General features: G+C 40.7%; 1 protein-coding gene across 1 annotated transcript in view; it reads right to left on the minus strand.

Moving 5' to 3' along the window:
- LOC146629659 (voltage-dependent calcium channel subunit alpha-2/delta-4-like) overlaps positions 1–22,018 on the minus strand; it is an 87,125-nt gene that overhangs the window by 62,561 nt on the left and 2,546 nt on the right. The window contains exons 2-11 of the mRNA XM_085360168.1: positions 14,586–14,667; positions 10,594–10,710; positions 9,107–9,166; positions 7,028–7,190; positions 6,805–6,936; positions 6,339–6,399; positions 3,115–3,265; positions 2,267–2,341; positions 1,757–1,846; positions 765–878 (exon numbers count right to left, since the gene is read on the minus strand). Coding sequence (XP_085216294.1) covers positions 765–878; positions 1,757–1,846; positions 2,267–2,341; positions 3,115–3,265; positions 6,339–6,399; positions 6,805–6,936; positions 7,028–7,190; positions 9,107–9,166; positions 10,594–10,710; positions 14,586–14,667 — 1,045 coding nt within the window. The remainder of the gene's footprint in view (positions 1–764; positions 879–1,756; positions 1,847–2,266; positions 2,342–3,114; positions 3,266–6,338; positions 6,400–6,804; positions 6,937–7,027; positions 7,191–9,106; positions 9,167–10,593; positions 10,711–14,585; positions 14,668–22,018) is intronic.

Raw genomic sequence — 22,018 nt, forward strand, 5'->3', positions numbered from 1 at the left:
GTCATAGACACCTCAGCTTCACTACTGGAACTTTAACATTATGCACTCCATACTGTACAGTAACGCCACTGTTTTGCACATATTCAACTCTGTATATTTATTTTATATATTTTATTTATTGTTTACTCTATTTAATTTGTAAAATATGTGTACACACACACACACACACACACACACACACACACACACACACACACACACACACACACACACACACACACACACGTAGGAAAATATTTAGTATACACATCCAGAAATGCATATACTATTATATATTGTACATATATTTATTAGTTTCAGATGTAGCCATTCTTGTATTTTGCTTGTTTACATTATTGTATTTTGCACAACTCTGTTGCTTGTGAAGCTCGCACACAAGAATTTCACTCACATGTGCTGTACCAATGTACCTGCACATGTGATGTGACAATAAAAGTGATTTGATTTGATACTTTGACAATAAAGAGGTAATAATCAATAAATTACCAAAGTAATACACAAGTAATACGCTGATACAACAATTGTATATAGAACTGTCTAACAACAGACAAAATACATTCAAAGGTTACAGTATATAGAGACATTTAAGTGACGTCACTATAAAATATATTCATATATTTACATATTATTGTAACAGTAACTTTTTAAGAAACAAATATGGTGATATTAATGGTGTAATAATAGTAAGTAATGAGGTGAAACAGGCTATGATGTAGAGTTAATTCATTTCTAATATGGAAAAGCTCTCAGCTCGCGGTCCTCACCCTGCGCTCAGGCCAGTTGAACTCCTCAAAGACGGACTGAAAGTCCTCCATGGCGCCGTCTGTGATCAGCATGATGGCCTGGTTACACATGCTGCCCTGACCGTTCGCCCTCGCCTGCACACAAATGCACAACTTAGACACAGCAACAACTCCATCATCGATCTCTACTCTTTGAAAAGAGAATAAAAAAGCACTTTGTGATGCTAGATATCATTTTTTAGATTTAAGCCCCTTTTAAGCCAAGGAAACAGCAACTTTACTGTAAAGAAAATCTTTTTGAGTCTTCCCGCTCTCCAGGAAGCTTGTTGTGAACATTAAACCAGCTTAAAATTGTTTTAAACCATGAATATCCAAACAACAGTTTAACAAAGTATTGTACCCAACAGAGAAAACAATAAGTGCATTACAGTAGTCCAAACATCTTGTCATAAAAGCATGGACAAGATGTTCAAAAACATAAAAAAGATAAAGTAAACTCACTAAAAGCCTCAACCATTAAAAAACTAGTTTTAATAAGAGAATTTATCTCCTTATCTTAGATTCACAGTCCAGTTTGACACCACAGTTTTCTGCTGGGTCTGAACACCTCAGGTTACTCTCAGTGAAATAATTAAAAAACCAGCAGCAGCCAGCAGTGTTACTCAATGCACCAAAGGTAAAAATGTGAAAAATCCAAGGTGATTGTCAGAAGACTTGACCTCTGACCTTGACTTTGTCGAGGTCACTCAGAATTACTCGGCGGGGTGACAAAAATACCCCACGAGCCTTTGATGGTTGAGGGATAAAAAATGATGGGAATGTTTACTTTGATGTTCTTTAGAAACTCCACCTGTGGTTTAGGGGAGTTGATATTTTCATTGGTAGGTAAATGTAAGTGTTGTTAAAAAAAATGGTAGACACGGCCATGTTATTTAGAAATCAGGCCAAGATGGAGCAGATAAAATCAATATAAGTTAGGAGAGTGGTAAAAAGCGGGCTGAGCGGACACTAACCTCGTTCAGGATTTTGAAGGACTCCTTCATGGCATTCTTGATCTTTGCTTCGCCTTTGACATGCAGCTCCTCCACCAACACCTTAAAGTGCTGAGACAGGAAACGAGTACAAAGAGGCTTTGTATACAGACAGACATTCATTTTTATTGCCCAGATTCAAAGAAATTCTGATTTAATTTAATTTGAATATATGTGCCTCCCTTTATCCTGTCAGTCAACTACAACCAAGTTTCAATCATTTATTACTTAGGTGACTAATTTTGATCTTGTGTTTGAGGTAGTTTTGAAAAATACGGTACCTTCAGCCTTAACACTGAAACTCTCACAAGCACAGAGGCTCTCTAGCTCCAGCTTGACCTGCTGTGGTTTCTGATGCCACTTTAAGAATTAGGCTAAGAGGCTGATCTGATAATGACACTCGGGGTTTTCCTCTGTGTTTGCGTCTGTGTGATGGCTGCTAAGATGCCTCCTGGGCTCTTTAGGCTTCCATGAAGCAGATAATGGTCTCACCTCTCTGTTGTCCAAGTCGGCCTGGACCAGAGTTCCTCTGAAACACGGCTCCACGTAGCGAACGTAGTCTGTGTACTGCAGACAGGGAAAGAAACACAGACGAGGCAGGCTCATGAGCAAAAACAGGCAGTCAGTGGTTCCATTAACTAATCCAGTAATTGAACCTTTAATGTTTTAGTGATAAAGCTATGAATTCACAATGATGTTGATGTTACCCAGACTTAAAAAGTACTCACACCAGCACAACACATGCTTTTCATAATGAAACTGAGAAGTGATTACAGTTTTTAAGATGTGAGGGGTTTCCTGACCAGCCAGGTCTTAATCCAACATCAAATTAACGTGTTGGTTCCAACACGTTAATTTGATGATCTTATAGTTATTTGGTTATAACTTGTGACATTTCTATGTTAGGAGTTCTTCCTTGTTCTTGTTTAGTTCCTTTCCATTTCATTTGGATAGTGTTTGTCTCTGGTACTTTGTATGTAGTTTTCTGAGTACTGCATCTGAATCCTTTCAGGGCTTCAGGATATGCACGATATGAGAACTTATGAGCCTGTAGCGCTAATGAAGCAGGCATGGATTACCATCACTGTAAATACCATCTCTTTGCATAAATGTGATTTATTATCCAATAAGTCTTAAAAAGAAAGGAAATAATTATGGTTATTTTTTAACTCTAGATACCAGTAAAAATAATTTAAATTGAAAAAATATATGAAACTCCAAATTTATGCCACTTGTGAAACTTTTGGTCATGACTGTTGTTTTCCTGCCATTTTTCACTTAAACGCTGCTCAGAGTCACAACACTGTAATAGTTTTTAAGTAGATGTGCGCATGTCTCACAGCAATGACGTTGACAAAGTCGTTCTCTCCCAGTGTATCCAGAATGGTGTTGATGGTGTGTTTGGCAATGGTCATCTTCAGTCCCTTCATACTGCCGCTAATGTCCACCATGATGATGATGTCTTTGGGAGACGTGGCAGCCTGGATGTACCTGTACACAGGAAGTGGAGACAGCCAATGGCTGTTGGGATCAATAACATTGGTCCAAACTCCACAGAGTAGTGGAGCAGTGCCATTGACATTATACCTGTATACATATATTATATATTATTAGCATACACTCAGAAAAATGAAATTGGTTGGTTGTTACGTGTACAAGATTCAAACTTGTAATTTGAACTAAATAATTTCATGTTTCTATGGTGAACGTGATTAAATCATATAGCATCTGCATGAACTTCAGCAACTTAATTTGTTCTTGTTGAGATGACCTGATACGATCTAGTAAGAGTGGTTAGTTGTCTGGAATCACGAAATTCACAAGATCATATTAGAGGTCAAACTGCAGGAAAATCGCTGGAGTTTTAAGAGGCAGACAACTACACCCACACCACGTGTATGCTATTGCTATTTATTGTGGTTCAACCTGTCAAGGACAAAAACGTACAGAAAATTCTGCATCAAGCCTTGTAAACATATCTTTCCTACTTTTGTTAAGCCTGGAGTGACAGCTTGGAGGTGTGATGGTTACTGCTGTTGCCTCACAGCAAGAAGGGCCTGGGTTCAAATCCACAATCTGGCTGGTTTGCAGTGTGTAATTAGAGTTACGTTAATTGGTGATTCTAAATTATCCATGAATGTCAGTGCAAATGGTTGTTTGTCTCTATGAAATCATCAACCGCCATATTGGTTCATTAAGCAAGACTAATTGCCTTGATTACCAAAGTAGTTGTTCAAACAACAAGATTTCATTGTGTTCTCCTAAAGTTTTTAACTTGTGTCGAATGAATTAAAACAAATTTCACTTTAAATACTTCAATAAATCACTTCAAGTCAATGTAAGTATACTACGTTGATCCAACGTAATCTGATTACATTAAACCACCAAATGCCAAATGTGTTGGTTTGACATGGTCAAAAATGGGTTATTGTACTTGGTTAAATCACGTGGAAAAAGGTGCCACGATTAAATTGTGTTCATCCAACAACAGATTTTTTTGAGCGTACATTATCATTGCTATGCAGATGATACCTAGCTGTATCTATCCACCAAGCAAGATGACACACACCAGTTACTTAAACCACAAGAATGTCTTAAAGACAAAGGAGTGGCTGACCTCGAATTTCCTGCTTCTAAATTCAGACAAAATTGAAATGATTGTAGTCGGCCCATAAACCTTGGAGACATGATGTCTAACCCAATACTTACTCTGGATTACACTGGCCTCCAGTAACACTGTGAGGAATCTTAGAGTGTCCTTCAACATCCATTAAAACAATCTAACTGCAACAGTTCCAGCAGCCAAAGGTCAAATGTGAACAGGAGCATCAGGCAACCTTCGAGCCTGCAAAGTACAGCCAATATAGAAGAACCGAAAACTGCACTTCCCCTAATGGCCACTTTAAGCTGTCTGCAAAATGTCCAACTTAACTAATTATGATAACACATAACAATTAAAAGCTGAGCAGTAAATCATACTTTAAGCTGTCACTCTCAAACATGGACAGAGATATTAGAGGGAACCATGAACTGCAGATCTTCTCGTCTCTGGGAAAAACTGTGTGGATGCTCCTGGGCCAATTTTTGAAGAAGAAAAAAAGAAAGAAAGAAAAGAAAAGTGGCCTCATCATATAACTCACAGAAATCTGGTTCTCCTGTACTCCTTTACTTTGCAAAGGTGAATTTAAACCTTTAGACTGTGACTGTCCAGCACTGAACAGAATAAAATATATTTATGGTTAACAGATTGTTAGCTTCATACAGGGGAACTGGGGATTTGTGTAAAAATCTAATCTTTATAGTTCGGTGAATTCTAATCAACGTAAGGAGTTTGTTATTAATTTCTGGCAGAAATGTCTGATTTCCAGCGAACATTCTCAACAGGTTCTTTATGAGCTGCTTTTAGAAAATCCAGGAATTGCCCCTGCAGATAAAAACGTATCATCTATCATCACAAACTCAATCTGCATGTTTCACAGTCTCTCTCAATGTAAGTCCCTGCAGATGTATGGCAGCTCAGCTGCAGTAATGTGGAGCGATGAGGCATTCAGGGACATATGCAGTTCTCTGGTATTATTTAGAAATGCATGAGCAGTCACATATGGTGCCATGTGGGCTGCCGTGACCCGGCTAAGGAGCAGCTTATCGTCTTTTCCAGAGGATCAGTGTCTGGCTGGCCTCTGCTCAACCAATGCAAAGCCAGCGGAGTGGCCACTTAGACTGACTCAAATTCAGCCTCATGGAGGGATTTATTCCATTTTTGCATTGTACTAATTCCTGCTGTTATATAGATAAGTCTATACACAGTAGCACAGTTGGTACATCCCTGATAATGAGGTTTTACTCTTAAAGATGATGATTCTACAAGTGTTCAGAAATTTGGAAGCTTTTCTATCTCCCACTGGAAGAGTAAGCACCATGTTTGGCTGGTTTACGTTCAGGCAGAAGCATTTATGTCTTTAACTGAAGCAGCTTTATTTGTGTGGGGAGCTGAAGGCAGTGAAATATAATGAAGTCTTCTTCTTCTTGCATCTGTAAAAAGATTAAATTCACACTTTGACTGAGGTGCTTCCAGCCTCCCTCATTAGTGGATTCTGTGTTTCTCTTTCTCTGCTGCTGGTGAGTTGACACCTTTAAAATTAACATGCTAAACTTAGCAACCCAGCTGCCTCAGTGTTTGCCTGCAGGACATTTAAGTATTTAATATCATTCGAGTGAGACACAACCCTAATCAAGCAGGCTTCAGTGGGTCATCAAACCAAACAGCCAAGGTAAAATATAGCCCTTGTTATGCTTAAGCACATAACCTCAGAAATGATTATTTTACTGTTCCAAAAATAGCAGAGCCCCAGTGAGTAGTGTGACTCTGTCACTTCAAAGCCTCTCAGAGATAAAAAGCAGGAAAACCTGAGCCCATTAAGCTTTTGAGGTTCTCGGGTTCTGGAGTAATGTGTCCCCCACATGATTATCACCACTGAACTTTACCATTTACCATAAATACAAAAAAATTCAAATGAGCTGTACCTCAGAAGGCAAAGACAAATGATTGGTAGAACAAACTCACCAGTTTCTGTTCCTGCAGTCGAAGGCTACAACACCGTTGGAGTCTGGAGTCCATTTAATACCTGACCAAAAGACAAGGAGTCAGTTCACAGAGTGACACCTGTGATATCAATAAGAAAAAACGTACATGGATACAAGGATATAAGAAATATTGAAAGACAAACAGGGAAGTTTGTGTGGATTGTATGGAATTGTATTATATGATCATTCCAAAATGATGTCAAACTGCCTAATTTCACTTGTTTTATTTCAGTCAGGACCATAAGGGTCAAACAAAGACTGGTATTTCCACAGCAAGAGCCCAGAACAGAACAGAGGCACCATCAGTGGCAACAGATGCATGAAAAAGAGTAAATGATACCATAAGGATTATTTTGAATTGTGAAATAATGCAAAGCTACTCTATTAGAGCCAAAAATAAAATCATGGAGCTGGAAACGAGCAGGACACTTTATGGCTGAACTCACCAGGGTAGATCCTGAAGAAACCCGTGGAGCTGCCAAAGTACTGCCAGGTGAGTGTAGGATCCTTCTGGAAGTTACCGATGAAGACGTCGTTTAAAGCCTCTGTGTTGTAGATGGCATTGAGGATGTTAGGATCTGCACACAGAGGAAAAACATGCTGATTTAGAGCTTCCTTTTAAAGAGCCATGACCTATGTTGAGGGAGTCAGCCATGAAGCACCTCTGACCTTTGTTGTACACATTGGTGGGAACCTGGATGTTGCTCATCTGAGTGTTGACAGGCAGTTTATTAAAATGTTCATTCTCCTCGAGGGGAAATTCTCCACCCAGATCCACATAGTTCCCATCCTCATCCGCAGTGTTGATCATCATCGAATTGTAGTAATCAAACTGGGAGAGGCAGCAACAGGAAATTCAGTTTGTTTTGTTTTTCACACAGAAATCCTGATTTTCAGTTCATTCAGATTATTGAGGAGTTAGAATCTGGTCTAATGTGTTTTTGTGTTTTTGACCCCTCAGGGCCACCATAAGCATGCAGAGCTTGAAAACTGTCAGGTTTTTGGCAACAAAGGCTGAGAAAAAGTTTTTGATGTTGACAGTAGCTATAAAAACACGTTGCATCTCACATTTCCTTTTTAATAAGGTTTGACTGGATCAGGGCGCCTCTGCCGCTACGGGCTCATTAAGGTCCTAAACGTCCCATAATGCATGAGTGCCTCTTGTGTACTCTCTCACCAATACTGTATATCAATAAGCTTTTATCTTGTGGTTTTTCTTTCTGTCCTCTCTCTCCTTGTACAGGACCTTCCTGCATCCCTTCCTGTCAAAAATGAGTTTTTCCCCTCTTCTGTCACCAAGTGATGGTAATGGTATTGTTGGGTTATTATTTGGACCTTATGATATAAGGTGCTCTGGTATAACTTTTATTTAGTGTTGCTTAAATGAAGCTGAATTGACTTAGGACTTCTACCATGTACAACATCACAAACTCTATCATTAGGTGCTTGTGTTTGAATATACTGTTTAACCCTTTAAGACCTACCATAGAACCAAGTCCGCCAGAGCTTATATTATATTTTTACATGCTGTAGTGACATTTTTGGGAGCATTTCAAGTTGCTATACAGCAATACAACCATTACAGTCCAAATTTTAATAATATGTATGCATTAAGTGCATACTAATTACATAAATTGCAAAAAAGTGCAATAAACTACAAAAAAAATTGAAAATCGTTTTTGTTTTTTTAACATATATTTCTAGTTAGAGAAATTTAAGAGGCTTAACCCTCAAAACTGCAAATACAAAAAAGTTGCACAAAATAGTTTCCCACCACAGGAAATTTATTTTAAGTGTCTTCATAGTTTTATTTTTGAAATACACCAATTTTTATATACTGCAGGAAAAACAAAAATAAATATTATAATGCAAATTATTAAAAAAAAAAACCCACCAGTATAGGCTCATAAGGCCCTGATGGTAAAAACTACATTTCCGCAAAATGACGTCACTTCCGGTTTCGGGCAGGTCATGGCGGACATGCGATAGTTCGCGCTGATGGACGTAGGAAGTGTTACAAACAGCTGATCGGATCAGCAAAGCGTGTTTCTGGAATATTATGCTTTTGTTGCTGCAAGTGCTTTTTATGCAGTTTTTGCAAAGCTTTATGTGGAAGGAAACCGTGACCTAGGACAAGCTGATGGCATAAGATGTAAGTACAACTCATCCGGCTTCATATGCAAAAAAAAATTATTGCGCTAGCTTACATGGTTGCAGTGCTACTGGGATTTAAAAATAGTTACGCAAAAGGAGCGTGCCCACTCCGACCGGCTTTAAAGGGTTAAACATCTCTGGCTTCACAATATGAAAATGTGTACAGAACAAATTACATTTGTTTCATTCACATAAGTTTACGGCAGAATATCAGAAATACAAACCCACAGATGGAAGAATCCAGAAATACTTAACTTCCCTGATGCTTATTGTGCGTTTCTTTGCGACCCAGTTTCCTATAGGATCAGTGAAGTTTGACCTAATCTAATTTCAGGAGTCAGCTGAGGTTTAAACCTCCAATCTGCTCCGGCCTCACAGCCTGCTGTCAACTCTGATCCACGCACAGTCAGCTAATGATAGCATTCAGCTAAAGACAAGGAAAGTACAAATGCACCAAACACTGACACATGACAGACTTGGAGGTTTTATCGTCCATCAGCATTAATTTAAACATGCAGAATACAGAATACGTCCTGGGTGATTCCAAACTAGCCAGTGAATCAGTTATCATCAAAACCAAAGAGTTGCACTGACCTTTAATGTTGCATTGAATTCATGGTACAAATCTGAGTCTTCTGCAGATTCTGCTAACCTCTGGCACAAGAAAAAGAGGAGAGAAATAAAACGGAGACTAAAAGACTGCACTGCACATGCACAGAAAAGCAAACCAGCGAAAAATTATGAAATGTGCAAAATCTACATTTTAAAGGTTCATTAGCTACAATGAGCTAAGAAATTATTATTATTATTATTATTATTATTATTATTATTATTATTATACAGTCTCAAAAGAGTATAGAAAGAAAAGGACTTTGGTGAGCAGATTCTTTTCGTTTTTATTATCAATATTATCAGGACTCCTTAGAGCCACAACAATATGAGTTGTGGCTCCATGAGTTGTGGCACTTCCTTTAAGAAAAATTCAGATATGAATGGCTTTAAAGGAATATGCACAGCTGGATTTAGCTGCGTTGGGAAAAAGTGAATTAGTTACTGTAGCGCAGAGTTCAACACAAAGGAATTCATCAACAAAGGCAACATTTAAGCACCAAAATGATTTTTATCAAGGCTAGTGTCACAGTTCTGGGTCATTTTGACGCAGCTTTTTCTGTTTGTTATATTTTGGTGTTTTTCTAGATTATGATTTATGTTCTGATTCTTGAGTTGTGCTGGTTTGATTTTGTATTATATTTTCTGTCAAGTCTGTCTGTCTCTGTCAAGTCTGCGTCTTTGTAAATTGTTTCCTGTTTTATTTTGATAGTTCCAGTCCTATGTCAGCGTATTCAGTTAGCCCTAATTTCTCCCAGCTGTGTCTCCCTCCTGTTTTCCATTCTCTGATTACGCCACTGCGTATTTAAGCCCTGTGTTGGCCTTTGGTCTTTGTTGCGTCATACGGTCTACATGCTGTGTGTTTGTAGTGTTCCAGTGGTGCAATTCCTCTGTTCTGAGTTTTGTTTTGTTTTTGTGGGAGTTATTTATAAGGAGATTTTTCCAGCATTAAAGTTGTGTTTTCAGTTCCAGTCCCGTCTTTGAGAGTCCTGCATTTTGGGTCCTTTTTCCTTCCTGCCTGCCACACAGCCTATCATGACAGTTAGAAACAGAACATGATTTGAATGCATAAATAACAGAGGCTTTTTTAAAGCTCGGTTTTCTGAGCTTCCAGCTTGATGCACAGCCATGAAACATTCTTCCAGTTGAAATACATTTAGGACCATCACACATTTTTCCATAAGACCAGTCAGACCCAACTACTTCTACTTCAACTGCTCCAGCTGCACACTTTATACAAAGTGATCACAGTGATATTGTTCATGCCACAAAGAAAACTGTCTAACGGATCATTCTGCTGTGTTTTGTTAGGCAGCAAACTAATGACACAAATTATAACAGCATGTACTAAAAAACACAATCTTGTAATGAAGATGCAAAAGCAGGAATCACATTATTTTAAAAATCATGGGTTCAAATTAGTTCGGTCTCCCAGGAATAGTCCTGAAAAACCTCCTTTTAATGATCCTCACCATCACCGACTTCATCTTACTTCCCAACATTCGTTCGATTTCATCAGAGTAGTCCTTCACCAGGTCTTGTCCATCCACCTCTACGATCTTAATGATTGGCTCCACATCCTTCAATTTCTGAGACAAAAACAAAGACAGAGTCAAGAACAGCAGAAGTTTTTTTTAAATATACAATAACAACACATATAACATATTTAATATTTATTTCAATGCACTTTACACATCATCCCCCATTCACCCACGCACTCACATTCCTACAAGCACTTTCTTCAACATCTAACTGCTTTTCTATCTAACAGTTAAACTCATCCGCGCTTAGATGAATGCATTAGAGAGCACCTTGGAGCAGCCAAGGCTCTAACTCCTGAGCTGCAGCCACCAAAATATCCATACCGTTCTGGTAACAACAAAGAAAAGCATTGAATCTGTACATTAAATAAACATTAACTCTAGAAAGACAAACTTGCAGCGTGTCATCAGTTATTACGACATTTCAGGATATTCCCAACAAGGTCTGATGTCTTATCCTGTGTTTACAGTATAAATAAAATGCAGCTGCCTTTTTTATGAGATAATTCAGAGTAAATCAACTCCAGTGGAGGCGTCTCTCTCTCTCTCTCTCTCTCTCTCTCTCTCTCTCTCTCGCTCTCTCTCTCTCTCTCTCTCTCGCTCTCTCTCTCTCTCTCTCTCTCTCTCTCTCTCTCTCTCTCTCTCTCTCTCTCTCTCTCTCTCTCTCTGCGTGTATTCTTATACTGAGGGGATATCTGAGGTTATTGGGTCACTTTCTTTGGATCAAGAAGCTCGAGGTGGATAAACCAGCTGAGTGTGCGGAGGGTCAGCCCAGTCTGGGTATTTACACTCTGAATCTCTTCATTAAGTCACTCCCTAATTCCAATTAGTTCAAGCTGCCCAAACTGAAGCAAATACACAAGCAGAGCCAAACATTGAGTCCAACCTCTGTGAAAATATTTTATCTCAGTCCTGCACACTTGCTGTACAGTATAATGAGCACAGAGCTCTATGGAGTCACAAAAAGGATTTCTCAGTGGTTGTTTTGCATCTTAGAGGAAGGGGCCTCAGTGGAAATGTAACCTAGTGTACCTTTGATTATGATGGGTTGCTGCAGAGTGACCCATCACTGAGAGGTCAATTCAATTTAATTTTATTTCTATAGCACCAAATCTCAACAACAATCATCTCAAAGCACTTTATATTGTGAGGTAAAGACCCTACAATAATACAGAGAAAACCCCAACAATCATATGACCTCCTATGAACAAGCACTCTGCAACAGTGGGAAGAAAAAAAACCCTTTTAACAGGAAGAAACGTGCAGCAGAACCAGGCTAGGGAGGGGCAGCCATCTGCCACGACCAGTTAGAGGTGAGGGGAGGAAGACAAGACAAAAGACATGCTGTGGAAGAGAGCCAGAGATTAATGATATCCATCCATCCATTCACTTCCGCTTATCCAGAGGACACCCTGGACAGGTCGCCAGTCTGTCGCAGAGCTAACACACAGAGACAGACAACCATTCAACCATTCGCACCATTATGCCAGAGTACACGGGGAGAACATACAAACTCCACACAAAAAGACCCTGGCCTGATGGTGGGATTGAACTCAGGACCTTCTTGCTGTGCAGCAACAGTACTTTCCTTTGGTGTGATACGGTACTATGAGGTCTTTAACCTCCTAGGACCTGATGTCCACATATGCGGACATCCCATTTTGGGTTGTCTAGACCAAAATACAAAATTTTGCTCTACAAGGGCCTGATATCCACTTACGAGGACATTATACTGCCACATGTATGCTATGCCTTCTGAAGATACTGCCAAGGGAAACCATGTATAACATGGGTGGGCAACTCCAGGCCTCGAGGGCCGGTGTCCTGCGAGTTTTAGCTGTGTCCTTGATCCAACACAGCTGATTCAAACAGCTAAATGACATCCTCAACTAGGGATGGGTATCGAAACCCGGTTCTTGTTGAAAACCGGTTCCCACTGTTTCAATTCCTTGGAATCGTTTGCCATTTTTGCAAACGATTCCCTTATCGAGTCCAGTCGCCCCGAATGACGTCACCACGTTGCGGAGCGTCATTTACCTGGCAGGAAACACGGCGCCAGCGGCTCAAATGCTCAAAAGCTTGGTTATACTTTACGAGAACGGATGACAACAGGGCAACTTGCAATACTTGCAAAGTAGATATTTCATTTAAGGGAGGAAACACTACGAAACAAGTGCAAAGTGCAGGCTTTATTAAAATGTGCCTTCTTAAAAACAAAGTAAATATACTTGACATCATTTTAAGTGCAATTATTTTCTATCATTTATGTGGATTATTACATGTATGACATTTATTGCAGTGTTTCGTAAATTGGTTTTGTTAAATTGTGACCAATAAATCATTAAGTTGACTTCGAAAACCTCGATGGATGTAAGCCAGATTTTAATGGACTGCTAACATGACCCCACTCTACACCCCTACAGTTTTATCACAAGATCATTCAAACCTTTTTAAGCTATGATGTTTACAGAATGATGACACATGGATGCAAACACTACCAAAAACATCCTTGTAAGTACCGTAATTACCCGTAGCATCATTTTTCTCCTAATAAATCTGTGCTAGGGCACTGAGCTGCATGTGCTCTTAGTTTTAAATGCTAGTTTCCAAAACTGGATTTATTTTAGGATATTCTGGCTTCCTGTCTTCCCCCACACTGCTGAAATGCACAGAGTGATGCTGATGATGTAATGTGGGCTTAAACTCCCTGAAAAAAAGGTTTCTTGATCAGCCAGTTGGGGATGTTTCAATCATTTTTTGGTCCCAGTCGTGGCCTGAATCCTTTCAAGTAGCTCTACCCTGCTCGTCTCTGCAAGCGAACCAGACTTTAAGTGTGAACAACACACAAACACAACTCACCATTATTAATGTGCTTAGCACTACTATTGCTGAAATTGGCATTTCATTGTTTTTTTAATTTATGGTGGATAAATGTGGTTTGAATCTTTGTTTAATTATTTTTATTTCTTTGTGTTATCTTCCAGATGTCACTGAGGTGAGAAGGATAAGGAGGCACATAAAGTAATCCCATAGAGTTTATGGGGTGGTTATTATACAAGATGATCTTGAGGGTCAGCCTTTTAACATCATTTAACATTCATTTTAGCACTGATACATTCATAGATTTGCTCATATAGCAATCCTCCAACAATTGCTGTATTTTATCTCTCATTCATGGCCAGAGAAAACGTACATGAAAACAACATGAAACCCGCAAGGCAGAAAACAATGTTATCTGGGGGTTATTTTGGTTCCTATACACGCATGTTGTGTATTCTGCAGGAGGTGGATGTGTGTTTAAAAGCATACAAACTGCTGACTGCCTCTGACGGCTCTAAATCTGACAGATAAATCCTGACGCTGGTAAAGAGGGCTCAGTCCTCAATCTGGGCATTATCATGATCCCTGGGTGTGTTTGTCCTGGCAAACAAGCATAAGTGTGCACACAGACTCACACACACACACAATGATAGGAACACTCACCAACATACACGAATGCACATCCGAACTCTTCCAATTGCTCTTTGTTTCCAGTTCAAACAGTCAGAAGCCTCAGGACCAGTTTGAGGGTAAGAAACTCACATCTAAAGTAGACTTTGGCCATGTTTTAATTATTAAAAGAAAATTCAACCCAAATGAATACAACACCAGAAAAGACAAATACAAACCTCAATGGTTTATGAGACTTCTTTGTAGAACCTACAGAGAGTGAACGCTCCAGAAGTATGAAAGGCTGAAATAGAACCTCTCAGTTTTGGACACGTTGGCCAAACCATTGCTCAGTCAGTATTTATGCTTTCTTGCAGCCTTGTGCAAATGTTTGGTAAAAGTCTGAGGCTTGTCGAAATGACAAATCCTAGAACATTTTTTTAGGACGACTTTTGAATTTGAAATTTGCTTTTACCAGTTCTGGCTTCATTTACCTTCTGCAGCAGCAGAGATCCAGAGTATTTGGTTGCACACTCTCGAAGTTCTGCAGAGAATCTCAACGCCCACTGCTGCACCCTGCAAGACAGAAAGACAACAGACAATATCAAGGACTCACATTACAGACTGTTAGAAAACCACAAGAAGAGACGCAAACAAAAGATAAGGAAACAAAACAAAATAAAACAAACAAGCAAAAAGAAAAGAAAAGAAAATCTCACCACTAGATATCAGTAGATTGCAGTTAAATGAACTTCATGTATTATCCTAACTAAGATGGCTGCTGTAAGACAAACAGCTCTGGCTGTAAAGTGAGTGTTGGCTCTTAGGCTGTTGTTTACCTCAGCTGTCAATGTGTCCATGTCTATTTGGACTGTAAAACATTGTGAAACGAGTTTAATACAAGCCAATGACTCCGAGAAGCTCATCAAGTTCTGCTGTTTTTGCTATTAGCCACTGTTACATCCACTTCAAAGAAAGTTTCACCAACGTTGTTGGACTCTGAAACTTTCATACAATGTGAGAATGTAATCAAACTGTTTATCAAGGGAAAGCGTGAATTTTAGAACAATTAAGCCAAACATTAGCTGAAAACAAGAACACTGCAGGCAACAAGGACACGGACCAGCCGGCTCATTATCGGTATTCAGCTCAGTCCGCCTCTCTGATGGTACGGAGGTGCGTCAGTGTCTGGAACTGGCAGCTCGAAAATCTGGAAAGGTGAAATCAATGCTGACAGAAATATACACTTTTTTACAGATGATGTCTTTGTCAGAGGTGCCTTGTATATTTCAGAAAGATAATCTTATACCGCATACTTCATCTACTCGAACAGCATGGCTTCATAGTAGAAGAGTTTGGTTGCTGAACTTTCCTGCCTGCAGTGTGTGAGAACATTTGGAGCACCAAGAAAGCAAAAATAGAACAAAGACAAGCCAGGGCTGCTGAGAGCTAGGATCCTCTATCAGACAAGAATGGGAAAACTGTCCTCTCCCAGAAGTAGAGTTAAAAGTAGAGTGGATACTACACAGTGGGAAACATGGCCCTATTCCAACTTTTTGAGACGTGTGGCTGCATTAAAATTAGGGAGAAGATCCTCTAGGACACCATCCATCATCTCATTACGAGCACGGCCCGGGTCAGGCATGCATACAAGCATGCAGGCCGTAGAAACTACTGAAACAATGTGACATCCTTTTATTCCCAACACATCATGCAGTCCATATCTGTATCGATATGCAGCATGATTTTTTTTTCCAGTGTTCTCTCAATTTGTCGGAGCAGTGTGTATATAGTGTCATGCCACATATTATTTTGTGTTAAGTTTCACTCTGTGTACTTACCGATTTGAATATATGAGGTTTATCAGTTTTTATTCCTTTATAATATGATTCATCCTGCTTGGTTTCCTGATTCTTGTGGATCGCGTTTGACCACCTGGGTTGGCTGGCCTGATTTGTAGCACCTGTCTGAGCTGCTATCGATGCCAGCTGGGTTTGAATAACGCAGTGTGCTGGACCTTTTGATCTCCATCTGTTACATACACGCTGTCCTCTAACTTCTTTGATTAAACATTAAAATATTAGTTGAGGAAAGCATCGCAGCGAAACAGTCATGAAAGAAGCCCATGTTTAAAATTTGCTGTTAGCCACTGCATGCTAAAAATCATTGGTGCACTCAGACAAACTGGACTCGTACTGAGCTTGGAGCACTTCTCATCAATGGTCTATGTAGCAGAAAGGCAGGGACCCTTTGTTTATGCTATACCACCACTTTACCTCAGGATGAAAAGTTCTGTTGTTACGTTCTTGCGCTGTCAGGTGTTTAGCGTAAGCTTGACCGTGTGTTTCCATGACAACGCTTGGCTCAGCAGCGGTGCATTACAGCAGAAAAAGGCCCTTAAATATGACAGTGATGAAAGAGATTTAGATAATCTGCTCCTCATCTGGGTCACAGCAGAGAGCTGCAGGGGTCCACTCAGCACAGACCCACAGCAATGCAACAAAGCTGCAAGTTAAAGTTTTGGTTTGTGTCGCAACAGCAAAACGGACAATTAACACAACAGACACTATAATGTTTCTATCATATGATATAGAAATATAATATAATAAAATATGTACAGAGGAGGTCAGGAGAGATGTAGAAGAGTGAAGTACTATAACCATCTGTGAAAACCAGTGAAAGCTTTGTCATGGTTTCTGCATTTCAGCCATGTCTCAAAGCTGATGATCACTGATTGTGAACTAAGGCCATGCACACAGGCTGGTTAAAGCTCCATCATGTCATAGATGCACATGATCCAGAAACACTGCCTACACAGTTTGTTTCAGACACAGGATGACCTGAAGGCCCATTTTGAACTATGAATTATTCAAAGTTACCCCTGGAATTGGAAAGCAAAAACATCAATCTGGAGATGAGGAGAACAACGTTCACTTTAACCATTCTGAGGGAAAACATCATCAGAATATTCCAGGTCCAGGTGATGAATAATTACACATAATGAGGACAGTGTGAAGTGCCTCAGTCACAGCACTTCACACAGACAGACAGAGGAGAGAGAGAGTTTACCCAGCATGTGTTGAAAAGGAGGGTAACGCTCCATCTGTTCTGGACATTAATCCTCTAAGTTCAGTGCAGACACACACACACACAGTAAATACACTGTGGGCTTGTAACAGGTTTGACAATAACCCATGTAAGACACACTGCTCTGCTACAGATGTAACTAATTACTGTTCATTTAAATTCTGGGTGCTAGATTCCTTTGATGAATCATTTAAACTATGAAATGCTATGTACCATCATGCACACGTCTTATTACACTGAACAAAAATATAAACGCAACACTTTTGTTTTTGCTCCCATTCCCCATGGGATGGACGTAGAGACCTAAAATTCATTCCAGATACACAATATAACCATCCCTCCCAAACAGTGGTCACAAATCAGTCCAAATGTGTGGTAGTGGACACATCTGCTATATTGAGATAATCCATCCCACCTCACAGGTGTGCCACATCAGGATGCTGATCTGACATCATGAGTAGTGCACAGGTGTACCTCAGACTGCCCACAACAAAAGGCCACCCTGGAATGTGCAGTTTTTTGCGCTATTGGGGGTCTGGGGACCCAGAACCGGTCAGTATCTGGTGTGACCACCATTTGCCTCATGCAGTGCAACACATCGTCGCATGGAGTCTATCAGATTGTCAATTGTGGCCTGTGGAATGTTGGTCCACTCCACTTCAATGGCTGTGCGAGGTTGTTGGATATTCGTGGGAACTGGTACACGCTGTTGTATACGCCGGTCAAGCACATCCCGAACATGCTCAATGGGTGACATGTCCGGTGAGTATGCTGGCCATGCAAGAACTGGGACATTCTCAGCTGCCATCTGCCCTGAACAATGTGAACCATGATTCATCCGTGAAGCGCACACCTCTCCAACGTGCCAGACGCCATCGAATGTGAGCATTTGCCCACACAAGTCTGTTACGGCGACGAGCTGGAGTCAGGTCAAGACCCCGATGAGGACGACGGGCATGCAGTTGAGCGTCCCTGAGATGGTTTCTGACAGTTTGTGCAGAAACTGTTTGGTTGTGCAAACCAATTGTTCCAGCAGCTGTCTGGGTGGCTGGTCTCAGACGATCTTGGAGGTGAACCTGCTGGATGTGGAGGTCCTGGGCTGCTGTGGTTACACGAGGTCTGCGGTTGTGAGGCCGGTTGGATGTGCTGCCATATTCTCTGAAACGCCTGTGGAGACGGCTTATGGTTGAGAAATGAACATTCAATGCACGGGCGACAGATCTGGTTGACATTCCTGCTGTCAGCATGCCAATTGCACGCTCCCTCATTGCTTGTGGCATCTGTGGCATTTTGCTGTGAGACAAAACTGCACATTCCAGGGTGGCCTTTTGTTGTGGGCAGTCTGAGGTACACCTGTGCACTACTCATGTTGTCAGATCAGCATCCTGATGTGGCACACCTGTGAGGTGGGATGGATTATCTCAATATAGCAGATGTGCCCACTACCACACATTTGGACTGATTTGTGACCACTGTTTGGGAGGGATGGTTATATTGTGTATCTGGAATGAATTTTAGGTCTCTACGTCCATCCCATGGGGAATGGGAGCAAAAACAAAAGTGTTGCGTTTATATTTTTGTTCAGTGTATATATGAGCAACTCTCAGCGGCAAAGAGCTGCCAAAACTGTAGTTTGTTAAAACTCCCGATGCCATCAGTGATCATGTGATTTAAGTGCTCGATGCTTTGCCCTTTTTTCTTAGATTTTTATCTGTTTTTTCTTTAATCCCGGAACTCTTGACAGTATAAAATTTTAAAAATAACAATAATTTTGTTTGAATCATGTTTACCCGTGTAAGGAACTCTTCTCTCCATTTTCTCTTTACTCTTTTACACATCAAAAATGGCAGATTTTGACCACCATGAATAGAATAGAAATTTGACCCCGGAACATGTTATCAGTAGGCTGGCTGGATAACATCTTATAGTTACGTATTTTAAAATGTAATAGTCAGCAGAACAACCCAAATAATTCAATCTGATCTCAGAGAGATGATGAACACTGCTGGAAGACTGAGCTGGAGTCATGGTAGGCACTGGTTTGCTTGTGTTTCTGTCTCGCTCCTGTTTTCTTTCTCAGGCCTTGGCTGGGTTGGGCAGGTGGAGCTCTACCTTTGGGTGGAGTTGCCACCATCTCCTGCACACCAGCAGGAGATGGTGGCACACCTGTTGCTTATTTTCCTGTCTCCAAGTATTTAAGAACCAGCTCACACATCCAGTCTTTGCCCAATTGTCTTTTTTTCAGTGTGGTATTCAAACCCTTCCTTGTGACCTTCCCTGGGTGTTTGGCACCCTCCTGGACCTTACCAACAACCCTCACGTGTAAGCCTGCACCTTCAGTCCTTACTTCTCCCGAACCCAGCCTTCTGGATCTAATACTGCTCTCCTCTCTCCCAGTGAACCTTCGTCTAACTGCATCTCCGGAAACTCAGGAATTCCGCTTTTGCCAGTGTCCTCTATCCTAGAGAAATTCCCCCATGGAAGTTATTCTGTGTTTTAAAATCAGTGCTTCTTGTAAACAATAAAGGTCTTGAGTTTGATCAGTTCAGCCTCTTTCTGGTTGTGCATTAGAGTCCACTATGCCTTTGGTGTTCATGCCTTGATAAGCGTCTGCCTTTAGTTTTCCAAACTGTTTAACTTAAAGCAGCAATCCTTGATGAATCTCTCTGTCCTTCAGCTCTCTGCAGATTTACGTTTTACTTTAGTTGCTGTATTTAATCCTTTATTTGCTGCCTTTGAAACACTTCAGTCGCTCATTCTGTCCTCCTTCAACACATGCTTGAATCTTCTGAGGTCTTTCCCTTTTCCTCCTGCCTGGCAGCTTTATCTACATGATCCTTTTTCCATCGTATCCACTATCCCTCCTCTGCACATATCCAAACCATCTCAGCCCCAACTCTTCAACTTTGTCTCTAACCTGAGCTGTCCCGCAGATATACTCATTTCTAAGCCTGTCCATCCAAGTGACTCCCAAGAAAAATCTTACCATTTCATCTCTGCCCCCTCTATCTCCACCTTCTGTGTTTTTGTCAGCACCCTTGTGTTCCAAATCATTTGACTGATATCATTGATCGAAACTATAAACTTCATTTAAGGCAGCACGGTGGCACGGTGGTTAGCACTGTTGCCGCACAGCAAGAAGGTCCTGAGTTCAATTCCAACATCAGGCCGGGGTCTTTCTGTGTGGAGTTTGCATGTTCTCCCCGTGTTTGCGTGGGTTCCCTCCGGGTACTCCGGCTTCCTCCCACCGTCCAAGGACATGCAGCTTGAGGGGATAGGTTAATTGATTAATCCAAATTGCCACTAGGTGTGAATGTGCGAATGAATGTGAGTGCGAATGGTTGTCTGTCCCTGTGTGTTGGCCCTGCGACGGACTGGCGACCTGTCCAGGGTGTACCCTGCCTCTCGCCCTATGACAGCTGGGATAGGCTCCAGCGCCCCCCGCGACCCTGAAAAGGATAAGCGGAAGCGAATGGATGGATGGATGGATAAACTTCATTTATTCAACACTCCTCCCAGAGCTTCGCACTGAACAGGTAGCAATGATTACTCTGACATTTTTCTACCTGTTATAACATAAAAATGTTTTCATTTTCGATACAAATTGTGCCAGGTCTGAAAAAATAAATAATAAATGAATCACCTACACTGCCTATAAACGTAAAATGTCACATGTCAAACATCTGGGAGATGTCAATAACAAAGAATGGGTAGTGCTCATTACATCCCTGTAAACTCATCTGCCCCGAGTTTCCTTGTTTTTCTGACACATTGTTTAAAACATCATAATTTTACTTACTAGCCTTTTCCAAAAAAATAAATAAATAAAAATGTAAAAATACATTAAAATAAGTACTGCCAGGCATGGGAGCCTTTAAACTCTAAATAAGAATGTTAAAGTGTATTTCATGTGTTCAGAGGTATGAATGGAAGCAACTGAGATACTGGGTTGGTATTCCTGCTACTGAAAGTCTGATTGTATGGGTCATGAACTCCAGGCAATGTTGGCAAAACCAGGTCGGTCCAAAAAAGAACTAGAAGCACGCTCTTCGGTTCAGGTCTGTCCACGCCATACCGCTGTGCAGTTACTGGACAGTTACTTGTTCTCGCCTGCGTCGATGTTGGGTAACGTGTAGAAATGTTCTGGGCTGCAGTCCACCTGTGAAAACAGCTTCCAGTATAAGTCTGAGGGGGCAGAGCCCTATAGAGCAATTTATTTTCTCACATTTAGAGTTCTCACAGTACCAGCTGATCACTTTATATTCACTGTTAGGTTTAACAGTCCTAAAATGCTGCAGCATATATGAAAGCAACGGTCTCCCATCCGTCTCCAATTCAATCTAAAAATGCTCCCAAAATAAATCCTCCATCAAGATCACCTCTGAAGTCTATTCAGCTAATCCCCTGTGCCGAGGGTGATCTGCCCAGCAGACTGACTGACAGAAAATACACAGCCATCATTTCATTTCACAACCAGGTCAAAGGTCAGCAGTCCAGACAGCGACCTGGAGCGATGTCAAAGTTTTTTTTTAACTGCTTATCTAACTCATCGTGGTGATGTATGGCAAAAAAATCGGGTTAATGTACTGTCTAATACAGCCGATAAGACAGCTTTATGATTAAGCCTGGAGACAAGCTACAGTTAACTGTACACTATGCAGCACTTGCATTAAATACTTGTTTTATTGCTTTATATTAAGTGTTTATAACACAACCAAAAGAATAAGACTTTCCTCTAGTTTCTTGGCTGCTTCTAACAGCCTGTAGACTGTGTGCAGGTTGGGTTCAAGGCACAAGACTTTTATACTCGCTCCTGCCTCTGTGAACCTCATCTGCCATC

Source organism: Diplotaxodon limnothrissa, linkage group LG7, assembly GCF_057381915.1.
Source record: "Diplotaxodon limnothrissa isolate DT_005_m linkage group LG7, D_limnothrissa_male_GT1.1, whole genome shotgun sequence".
Lineage (NCBI taxonomy): Eukaryota > Metazoa > Chordata > Actinopteri > Cichliformes > Cichlidae > Diplotaxodon > Diplotaxodon limnothrissa.